The sequence below is a fragment of the Biomphalaria glabrata genome, chromosome 9 (genome assembly GCF_947242115.1).
Source record: "Biomphalaria glabrata chromosome 9, xgBioGlab47.1, whole genome shotgun sequence".
Classification (NCBI taxonomy): Eukaryota; Metazoa; Mollusca; class Gastropoda; family Planorbidae; genus Biomphalaria; species Biomphalaria glabrata.
The window spans coordinates 16854237-16865976 of NC_074719.1; the positions used below are offsets into that span (position 1 = coordinate 16854237).

The 11740-nt window shown below is 36.0% G+C and overlaps 1 protein-coding gene across 1 annotated transcript in view; it reads left to right on the forward strand.

Moving 5' to 3' along the window:
- Nucleotides 1-6964, forward strand: part of LOC106076157 (uncharacterized) — a 28799-nt gene extending 21835 nt beyond the window's left edge. The window contains exons 5-6 of the mRNA XM_056042090.1: nt 1975-2124; nt 4436-6964. Of these exons, the coding sequence (XP_055898065.1) occupies nt 1975-2124; nt 4436-4747 (462 nt within the window). The 3' untranslated portion in view covers nt 4748-6964. The remainder of the gene's footprint in view (nt 1-1974; nt 2125-4435) is intronic.
- Nucleotides 6965-11740: the final 4776 nt, after the last annotated feature.

Sequence of the window (11740 nt, forward strand, 5' to 3'; positions counted from 1 at the left end):
TGCGCGAAAAGTTCAAAAAATCTATGTATTTATTGAACTCTTTGATGAAGACAGCGGGAATGCCCGCTTTGTCTGTTCGTGATAAAGATTATAACGAGTCTCCTCATAGAGTCTTCTTATCTTATCTTTTATAATACAGACGTTACTTAAAAAAAAACAACAAACAAACAAGATTACAAAGACAGTTTGTGTGGAAACACAAACTCAAAATCGGCCCCCGAAGTGGTCCACCCAGGCAGGCTTCAATATTTTCAGAAAGAACATCCAAATGAAATTATATGAAAGACAAATGAGAGATAAAAATGGAGAAAGAAGGTTGACAGATCTTGTGTAGTGCCCCAACGGTACAGTAGATCAAAGGATAGGTGCAAGTGAATGCAAAGTTATATGTGAACCTGGCCTAACTAGTTCCTTTTTCAGACCTTGTGGTCTATAGGGCAGATGATGTAAAGTTCATCTGTTTTTGTGGCCTACGGTTAACAAGGGTGTCATGTAGTCAGCACAACGACCAACCGCCTTTACTTTTCCCCAACAAATCAGGTACCCATTGGAGCTGGGTGGACTCAGAGGCACCTAAGGATTCCGAAGTTGAAAATCCCACTCTTCACCAGGATTCGAACCCGGGGCCCCCGGTTCGGAAGCCAAGATCTTTACCGCTCAGCTACCGCGCCTCTCCTGGCCTAATTGAAGTCTTATAATAGATGTAATTGTTTTGAAAAGGATCAATCTCTTATTCGAATGCTCAAAAAAAAAAAAGGAAATATTTCCGCAATAAAAAAATTGTTCACGAAAATGACGTTTACAAGATTACTATTCTTTTTAATTTAGGTCTAGCTTATAATGCATACTAATTAGCTTTTTGTCTTTAAAAAACTGCTTGCATAACTGATTTTAAAAGTTAGATTTTTTCGCTTTCAGAAAAAAAAAGTAGCCGTTGCATCAGAACTTTGAATGGTCTAAAATATTGTGATGTCGGATTTTCAATATCTTTTCTAGTTTACGAGATCTAAACGGGACGGACGGACAGACGACAGACAAAACTAATAGCGTCTTTTCCCCTTTCGGAGGCCGCTAAAAACAAGATGATTACGTCCTACGCGTCATGCATTTAGTCATGCATATTAACCAATGACCTAAATTCTGCCAAGTCACTGGTTTTCCTGGCTAGCTCAGGCAACCCATTCCATGCTCTAATAGCACTAGGGAAGAAGGAGCATTTGTACAAATTTGTCCTAGCATATGGAACGAGGAATGTGCCTTTATCTTTGTGCTTTTCTGAGTATTTTAGAGTCTCTTAGTCATATTTCATTTTTGAAAATGGTATTTCAAAAAAAATAAATAACAGTCTAACTAGAGTTCTCTCATTGTGGCTAAGTAGCTAGTAATTATTTTCTCGAATATATACTAAACCAAATTTCTAGTAAAATCTTTAGAGCTTTTTTTTTTAGATCCGTATTCAGGGTTTCACAGCTCCCATGAAATTGCATTCTGAATAGAGGAATTGTAAAAACAACAACAACAAAAATAACAACTATAGATCTATCTTTCTCATGTTAATTTCTAAAAGGAAGCGGAAATAAAAACACAATTAGACGAAAGGAAAATAAAAAAAAAGTTGCTTAAGAGTAAAGAAAGTAATCTACTTCAAATCTGTGAAAATCGCGTCGTAGTGAGCGTCCAGCGGGTAAAAGAAACGTGAGTGTGAAATTTCTTTTGAATCCGTTTGAGAGTTTAAAAGATCTCTTGATAGGTAAATACTATTAAATAATTCTTTGAAGCAGAAGGGTAAATGTCAATAGCCAATCTGTAACACGGTAACATGTGCATTAACCTATTTGGAACAATCATTTTAATTATCCTCTCAAATATTAACGGTATATTATTTGCAACATTAAAGCACGACTTTACAGTTAGATTTATTATTCTAATTCATGAAACTATTAAACTTTTCATTTTCATGTACAATACATGCAGGCGAGAATTCACTGTGAGGAGATCTATTCTGTAACGAACGTTGGACAAGTCTTGAATGCCATGAAAACTTTGACTGGAAAATACAATTCCTGGTTTCTCGTCGGTTTTGGTGCGCATGACAGTTACAATCCTGACCTGGTTCAGAAAACGGTCAGTAGTGTTGTGACAGGCCTTTGTGTGCTAATAACTTATGGATAACCTATTGACCTACTCTGATATGTTATCTTTCTATAGAACATTGGTAGAACTACGATAACAGTGTTCACTCCTTGCACTTAATTCATTGCAAATCCTTTCTTTAATGAAACAGACAGACAATCTTTGTGTTCCCCGCAGTCTATGTTGACATAAAGCTCTGAATAGGATTTATAGATATTCAAATTAGATCTTACTTTTGAGGGACATTTATCTTTTTATTGTCTTTCTTAGACTCTAGACTTTTTTTTTCATGGAGATTTCTTTAAAGACTTTCTGTTTGTCTTTTTCAATGTTTGGCACTTGAAAATTGTTATAACAATACTAAGCTAAACATCTCTTAGAGCAGTGGTTCCAAAACATTTTTCCTTAATGATAAGTTCACGTGGTGGCCTACTAGTTAATTATTCCAGTAGTTCGTGGAACACATATTCAGGCCTCGCGGAACTCTAGCGTTCCGCGGAACACAGTTTAGGAAATCTGCCTCGTTACCTGTCAGAGGTCAGTACAGCTGCATACCTGTCACATCACCTGAGCATTCCTCAGTGGACACTTTATTGAATTTTGTTTCTCTCTAACGAAGCTGGACCCTGGCAGTGCTAGAGTATGTAAATGAGTTCAATTCTACAATATAAATAATAATAATAAATCTCTTATCTAGAGCAGTGATGCCCAGCCTAATTCGACCTGCGGGCCATTTTAATTTCCAACTCACGTGTCGCGGGCCACATGACCGAAAAGATACAAAAAAGTAATGAAATGGAACTACAACTATTTTATTTGAAACCCGTGGATCTAGCACTTACATTAATTAGTGAGATGCTTGAAGTTTATCTTCTTTTATACCCTTCGGAAAAATGGCTTCATTTCTCTACTTAAAATGTGAGCTACATTATATCTAGCTTAACCGTCTCTTTTTGGCAACTGTATTCAATCCTATAAACTATAGGCGTGGTTTAACAATATTTTATTCGCGACTCAATTCAAGAATGCTGCCATATTTGTTTGTTGTTGTTTTTTTAAACAGCCATACTTTCTTTACAAATCAAATACATTGGCTTATTATCATGTTCCACAAAAAAGTAAAGATCCGTTCACTTTTCCTGTTAGATTATAGGCTACATCTAGTCCCATTTCATAAACACAATGTTAAAGGTCATGGAACCAATCCATGAGAGAAAAAGTTAGGGCGCAAACGTATGTAAAAATAACTTTATCGACCCTTTCAAGAGGGGATTTTCTACACTTTGTGCCGTCGTTTCGGCGGGCTGGATGGAACCACTTCGCGGGCCGGATATGGCCCGCGGGTCGTATTTTGGGCATCACTGATCTAGAGTGTAATCATGACTATATGTAAACTTATTAGGATCATAGTGTCACGTTCAATTATAAAGATCATAGTCTAACTTTTATGTATAAAGATCATAGTTTCACCTTTATTTATGAAGATCATAGATTCACTTTTATTTACAAGGACCTTAGTTTCACCTTTATTTATAATCATCTTAGTAATACTTTTATTAAAGATATTAGTCTCATTTAAAAAAAAAGATATTAGTTTCACTTTGATTAGTAAATGTCATAGTTTTTATTTAGAAAAGATAATAAAGATCATAGTTTCAATTTTATTTTAAAGATCATTATTGCACATATTGGTATGAGATATTTGTTAACTTATATTTTTAAGTATAAAAATAACCTTTTTGCTTATAAGGATTGTACAATCACTTACTAATTTCATAATTTCCTTTTATAAAATTAAATCCTTACATGCCAGAATCACATTCATCAAATTTGCGTTACATATGCTACTTGCAACGAATTTATTTTGTCTTATACAAATCAAGTTCAGTTTGATAAGGATCATAGTTTTACTTAAATGAATATTTTAGCAAGAAAAACATTAAAAAAAAATATTTTTAAAAAGACGATACATCCATTATACAACTTAAAATAAATTACAACAAAAAATTAATTCAAATGTATTTATTTTTGCTCGAACCGGGTATCGAATTCGTAACTGAGCACTGTCAACTTGTGTGTACCAACGACGTTAGCCATTGAGCCATAACTACAATTGTTCAATTGCATAATTATTTATTGGCACTTTCAATATCTAGACATCTAGAAATAGCTCTAAATCTAAATCTACCTAAACTTCTTATTTAGAATTCTTAGATATTGTAAAAACAAACAAACATAACAACGTATATTCATATTTATTGTACCAAACTTCACACATTTATTCCATTGTTTTATTTCCCAGCTTATTGAGCCATTACTTCTGGAAGCTGCGAAGTCAACGTGGCCTAAGTTTGTGTGGTACGAGCCCCAGGCTGCCGGTCATTTAAAAACCCAAAGGGTTCCAGAGCAACTGAACCCTAGACGTAACACCTTTAACGCAAAGATCAACGCCCTGATGAAGAAACACAACGTGCCCATAATTAAGTTTTACAATATGACTAGCCAGGTCTTAAGCTACGATGGATCTCATTATGGGAAGGGTGTGAACGACGTCAAGGCGCATATCTTACTCAACTACATTCTAGAAGAACGGAGCAGATTGAGATCTAGATAACTAGGGATATATTTGTTGTACAGTTGATAGAATATGATAATGAGGTTATGTTATTGAACAACTAAGATGCTGTCAATACTTGTCCTAATACCAATATGCTTACATACAACCTCCAATAAGTATGCGAAGTTTCTCCTTGTTCCACTGTGTGTTTATTAAAGAGGTGCCCAGAATGAGGCATTTCCGTTCGTTGATTTTCTATCTATCTATCTATCTATCTATCTATCTATCTATCTATCTAATCTAATCTATCTTTTAAACCCTCACAAATAGCTACATTTTAAAATATTGTTAACATTTTACTATTCAAGACCAATTAAGGAGTAAATGTATAGAACGTAGGTGTAGGTAGAATTTGTGGATTTCTTTTAGACTTAGTCTGCAGGGTTAGGGTTGATGAACAGCCAATTAATTTTCTGATGCTAACGTACTATAACTATCATGCTCATAACCCCTTTATGCCTTTCAGTTTTAGTATAATGTTTAAAAAAAAAAGGTATTCAACATTTGTTTGTAATATTGTTTGTAATATTGTAAGCCTGCAAATAATATTTGTCTTCATTATATATATATATATTAATATATATTAAATTTTCTTCAACTAAAAAGTAAATCTGTTAAAAGCGTGAAATGAACTATATTAATATCACTATAAATATATTTGTGTGAATAATGCACAATACAGTTCCTCGGGAGGCTAAGTACGCGTAAACTTGGCTTGGCTTGGCTACCTATGATAGTGGTTCGAGGTTCGACACCCGAATCGGGCAGAGCTGTATTTACGGAGCACCTAAAGGCAGCACGGAAAACCTTCTCTTCGTATATCTATAGATCAACTTTGATTTTTTAACCCATTTGTTTTTCTCACCATTTGTAATTCCAAATTCCATCATTAGTAAATACAAAAGTGGCCGCTACCGGATAGAACCATGAGAGGGGAGTTAGATCGTGACCTCCGTGACCCGACGGTTAGATGCAATAGCCCCCAAACCTTTTTTTTTCCCCGACTGGACCTTTACTCTTTTTTTTTTGGGGGGGGGGAGTGAATGTATCTTAGAGGACAATTACTCTGTGAAAGAAAAAAAAACATCACTTATATATGTTATGTATTATTACATATATTATATTATATTATATTACATTCTTATATCGAATTAAATTTGATTAAAATATGTAAAATCATTAAAGTCAAACCCAATGTCACAGCATGAACTTTTAATTTCGTCAAAACTGTTCTAAACTGTGAACACGACTATGGCACTTTTTAAAATTAAATGAACATTAATTTGTCCATGTCCGTGTAAATAGAAATATTTATTTCTAATTTAAAATGACATTCACGCTGACCGTACTGAGACTAGCGACAAGCAGGATGGATGTGAAAGATACATGTGTATAGAGAAAGAGAGACAACCTATCAAACCTGACATGCTCGTTTACCAAACAATTGTCCCATTGTGGGCAGTGGACGAGTTTTTGTGTAAATCGTAAGCTCTCCCTATTTATTTTGTCTTTGAATAGTTTTACTTTGAGTCAATAATCAATAGTTATTCCAATTGTTCTTTCTGAACCTTTTTTTAATTATCTCTACTTTAAAATATCATCTTCGAAACAAATCATTTTATTTGCCGGGGGTGCAGTGGCAGGGATCTCCAGTATCGATCATTCTTTTTATCATCGAACAAAATCGATAACACTTTTAGATGCTTATTTAGTTGCTGCTCGGATTCTTGGTAATATTTTTTTTTTGATGAATTACCTACACCACCTTCACCTATCCCTTTGTCTGTTGGACCGCACAAGATTTGTCGACAGTCTTTTTGTATTCCTCCCTGTCTTTTGCCTTGGATAGAACCTCTCTCAGGGCAGTCCCGTCCATTCTTTGATGTTGTCTTCCCATCGCTCTCTCTGCCTCTTCTTCTTTTTTCTGGTAGTGTTCCCTGTAGGAAGATTTTAGCGAGCCCTGAAGACCTTGTAATATGGCCATAGAGCAGGGGTGGGCAACCTTTTTCTATCGAAGGCCGCTTTTAAAAAGTGTTTGGTTAGTGGGGCCGCATATTTATTTATATATAATATGTATTTACAACTTTAAAAAAAATACGCTGGCTAACTCTGTATAATGTCTTTTAATTCAAATTTATACTGTATTGTACATTTACATTTCATTTTGTACACTTTCCATTAAGGAAATAAAGATTTAGTAATTTCTGAAACGTATTTTGCGAATTTTGTTATTGTCTTTTTACACTGCACCATTTCACCACTAACTTACTAGCTGTTATCCTTGTGACTGCTGTCAATTTACAGTCATTCAGTACATCGACCTGTTCTTATATATATCCTTGTGACTGCTGTCAAATTACAGTCAGTCAGTACATCGACCTGTTCTTATATATATCCTTGTGACTGCTGTCAAATTACAGTCAGTCAGTACATCGACCTGTTCTTATATATATACTTGTTTATTTAACAAAAATACTGTTCACAGATGAATGTGGGCCCAAATAATGTGAAAGTTTAGCAGCAAAGTTATTTTAAATTGTCGAAATACTCCCAGAGGTTCTCTTTCAGGTCATAATTTACTAGGAAGCAGCTTTTGCACTAAATGGTGAACTGAGGGTATTGAAAACTGGTTCCTAGTTCTTGACGTCTTAAAATTTGCTTTCTAACTCCAGAATAAAGGAATCCAAATAAGTCTTGTACTTTTCAAATATTTCACTAGAAATTTTTTCACCTTTCAGCAAAGCAAAATGACAGAATCTGTTTCCACTTGCTTGTCTGGAGAAATGGGAACACTTTGTTTGAAAAGATTTAAAATGCACATACATTTCATGTGCGAACCGCCCATTGTAATATCTGCAATGAAAAACATAAAGTTTGTCTTTCACTCTTCATTAGAAATATTAGTAACAACGTCACAGTCAATGTTCTTCAAGGGACATAACGAGTTCTTTCTTGTAATACCTAAGCTAAGCCAGCGGATACTACTGTGGTACCGAACATCGGAATGTTTTGTTTCCCAATCTTCAAGTACTTCTTAGTTAAGACTCTTAGTTCTTATTAGTTTGAATACTGAGATAATTGGGTCAATAATAAGTTTGATAATCAATTCACTTTGCACAAACCTTCCCATTTAGAGCTTATGGTTGCAGTGGCGTAACTAAGGGGGGGGGGATGGGGGGGGGAGAATTTTAAAATCCCCCCGGGCCCCCACCTAGGGGGGGCCCCCAAATGGGTGTCCGAAATTTATTTGTAAATACATAAATTAATATATTTGATTGACAAATAGTGTCAACGGGTGTCTTTTTTTAATCAACATTTATCACAAAGACTAAACCTAGATATTTTAAAAATATTTTGCCGCAGAGATCAGTTTTTCGAAATTGACATGGACTCTCTGTTTTAAACTTTGTTGCCACGAATAAAACTGCATGATATACAGCGAATTCCAGGTATCTTATTACCTTTACTAATAATAGATCTAAATGGCGAGTATTATATGGCTACACTAATTAACCTTGAAGCAAAATTTACAGAATCGAGTATAACTAAAAGTTATTCTTAACAATGCTAAAATTGTCCATTATTCGGGTTTGGCGTCTATAATTTCAGAATTAAACTTCACACTCGAGTTATTACCCCTTTATTCATCTTTCCTCAATCCAATGGAAACTTTCTCTTTTTATTTACATCTAATCCTTTTGCTTTCGCACAAAACATAAACAAAAAATAATGACGTAATATCATATAATATTAATACATCCTTCCTATTGAAGTTATTATCACACCCTTCCTTTTCAAGTTCTTAATAGTGATATCTACTAGCAGGGCCGGCCCTAGCATTTGCGGGGCCCTATGCGAAACGGATCGCGCGGGGCCTAGTCTGGGTAGGGATAAGCATAATGTCAAAATTATAATTTTTTGAATTAGAAAATAGGCCTACTTTCGTCTTCGCAATAAATTTTTATCAAATGAATGCTCGCAATGCCACTTTTTATTTATTGGCACCCCAAAACGTCAATTTCGTCTATTCTTCAGGAGATTTGAATAAATTCAAAAAAAGTTCAGGACTTTATCGTATATTTTGCCTTTTCATGAGATTTCCTGGAGGCCCTGAAAAATCAGGAGGTCGCGAAAACCCTGTTATTTTATATACGTTATAATTGTTTAATTTAATAATGTACACTTGGAATTAGCGCGGGGCCTATGAAAGCGCGGCGCCCACTGCGACCGGCACTGTCTACTAGGAACTTTAACAATTCGTCCACTTCTGGTTGTCTTGACTGAACAAGTTCTCTAGATGTTGGTCTATAATTGTCTGTTTCGTTTGTAGCAACAGTTTGCAGTTCATTGTCTTCATCGGTATCATAGTACCCAGAGATGTCTTCATCGAAACTCTTATTTAAAAAGCGTTGATTTCTTCTGTATGTAATTCCCTTGTTTGTCTTTATGATGTAAGATCTGGGTGCTGAATTTTTTTTATGACAACTGCCATGTTTGACCTAGACGAACTCTCCGGCAGAATAATCTTTAGGTAGTCTTGCTTTTGCATCGTATTTCACTTAGCTTTTCATCTGTCGTTCGTTGAGTAATGTCTCTGCATTTTCAGCTACCAATGGTTTGAATAGTTTGTGATCAGTTGGAATGATTCCCTGAGTCTTCTACTCGTCAGCAGTTGTGATGGTGATTACGGCAGTCCACTTATCGGAGTATTTCTATACTCGAGCATAACGAGATATGGATCTTTCCCACTTTTGTATACTCTGAATCCTTTTTCTTTCGCACAAAACATAAACAACCAACAATGACGTAACGCCATATAATATTAGCACAGAATCTTCTTCATGCAGTGGAAAATTACGAATTTTTTGCCTATCTTGAATTCTGGTCAAAGCTCCTGTGCCCAATTAATATAGTTCGGAAGTAACTACAAAAGTCTGTACTGCATATACGGGAAGCTGCTAAAGAAATTAGTACCCTTTCATGCTTTCTGCAAAATGATGAGAAACTGACAAAAACCCAATCCATCGAAAAAGCAAAAGAATGTAATGAATACTATGGATTCCAAGTAATCAAAACAACCATATGAAAGAAAAAACTTGATGGGAAGTTGAGTTCTAATGAAGGACTGTCAATAGAACTGCAATTCAAACGTGTTGCGACAGAATTGCTGGACAGAATCATATGGAGATGAAGGGCAGATTCCAAAGGCTGGAAAGAAACCCTTTGGGTTTCTTCTTGAACCAAGACACCTGTTAGAAGACACGCTTGTGACAGACTGTGCTACTTTTCCTGTTTGTATGATGAAATAAATGGGAAATCGCTTTTTCAATGATGTCATTGATGCACGAGCACTTTTCATCAACAAACAGTAATACAATCACCAATAGACATATTGAGGAAACAGGCTTCATATGGGAATTACGTGTGCTCAGACTTTGCAACCTCCTCCGAATACCGCTAACTCAGGCCACTTCCATTACGTCATGTGAGAGATCATTCTCAAAGCTCAAGCTCATCAAAAAGTATCTTAGGAGCACAATGACGCAAGAAAGGCTTATCATGGTTTTAATGTCAGTGAAGTCACAAATACTAGAAAGTATCGATGTAGTTGATGTTATAGATGTCTTTGCTGCACAGAATGCACGACGTGAAGCGATATCAATTTAGATTTGTCACTTGTGCATTACTGAACCAATTTGATTTGGGGCTTATATATTTTTGCGTACATTATCTCATGTCATATGTCGAATGTCAAAATGCAAGGGGCCCCCAAAGAGGTCAATCCCCCCGGGCCCCCAAATCCCTAGTTACGCCCCTGTATGGTTGGGATAGTGTTCATTAATTTATTAAAAACCTGTTTTTCTCAGTCAAAGCCACGGGCTTCTGATCAGTTGCTTCATTGGCTCAAGCAAACCAGCACTTTCAACACAGTTCTTCATAGCATTGAATAAATACTGGACTGAGTTTGTGTCTTTGCAATGAATGTTTTCAAAATGTTTCCAATAAGAATAATCTTCATTTTCTTTAAACTTTTTAGAATGAAATGTAGAGACAATGTTTGTTAAGCCTCTTCTTAGGCCTTTTCATCATAAGTGATAAGAAACAGGCATTTCAATAGTTTATTTAGATATTTAAAATTATTTTTAAAAATATATTCGCATTTTTTATATGTATTATCTGCACACTTAATTTCTGTAGGTGTCCACGGGCCTCACAAAACACTCCGGCGGGCCGCTTGTGGCACGCGGGTCGTAATTTGCCCACCCCAGCCATAGAGTATAGTTTGGGTCATTTTTTTTTTTTTACAATAGTTAGCAGGTTATCGTGGGGTCCAATCGCTGCAGTAACCCTGTCTCTAATATCTTCGTTTGTGATGCGGTCTTTAAATGTGATACTTAGGATTCTTCTGTAGCATCTCACTGCCATTGCTGGGATCCTCCTCTCTAGCTCTGCAGTCAACGTCCAAGACTCACAAGCATATAAATATGTGGCCATGACCATGGAGCGCATCAGTCGGATTTTGGTGCCAAGGGCTTTGTCTTTCCATTTCTTTCATCTTAGACGATAGCTCCGAGGTACTTAACCTGAACTACTGAACTCAAAACAAAATGAAAAGACAAAGGTATAGCCCTCGACATCAAAATGTCAGACATGGTCTAGCAGGGACAGAAGAAGAACTAGCTGATTTGGTGATGCGCATAGACAAGAATTCCGCGGCGTAAGGTTTGCCAATAAATGCCCCCCCCCTCAAATTATGACGAATAGCCAAGGCTTTAAAGGGGGTAAAATAATTGAAGGTGAAACGCTGACATCCACGAAACGCAAGCTAGTAATTCTTCATCCAATGCTTATTGTACCTTCATAGCCCATCATCCTATCAAGGAAGATATTGACATGAGTTGGTGAAAGTAGGCAGCCTTGTCTCACTCCAACCGTGGTTTTGAACCAGTCCCTACTGTTGTTGTTGAAGTACACTGCACTAGTGGCCTG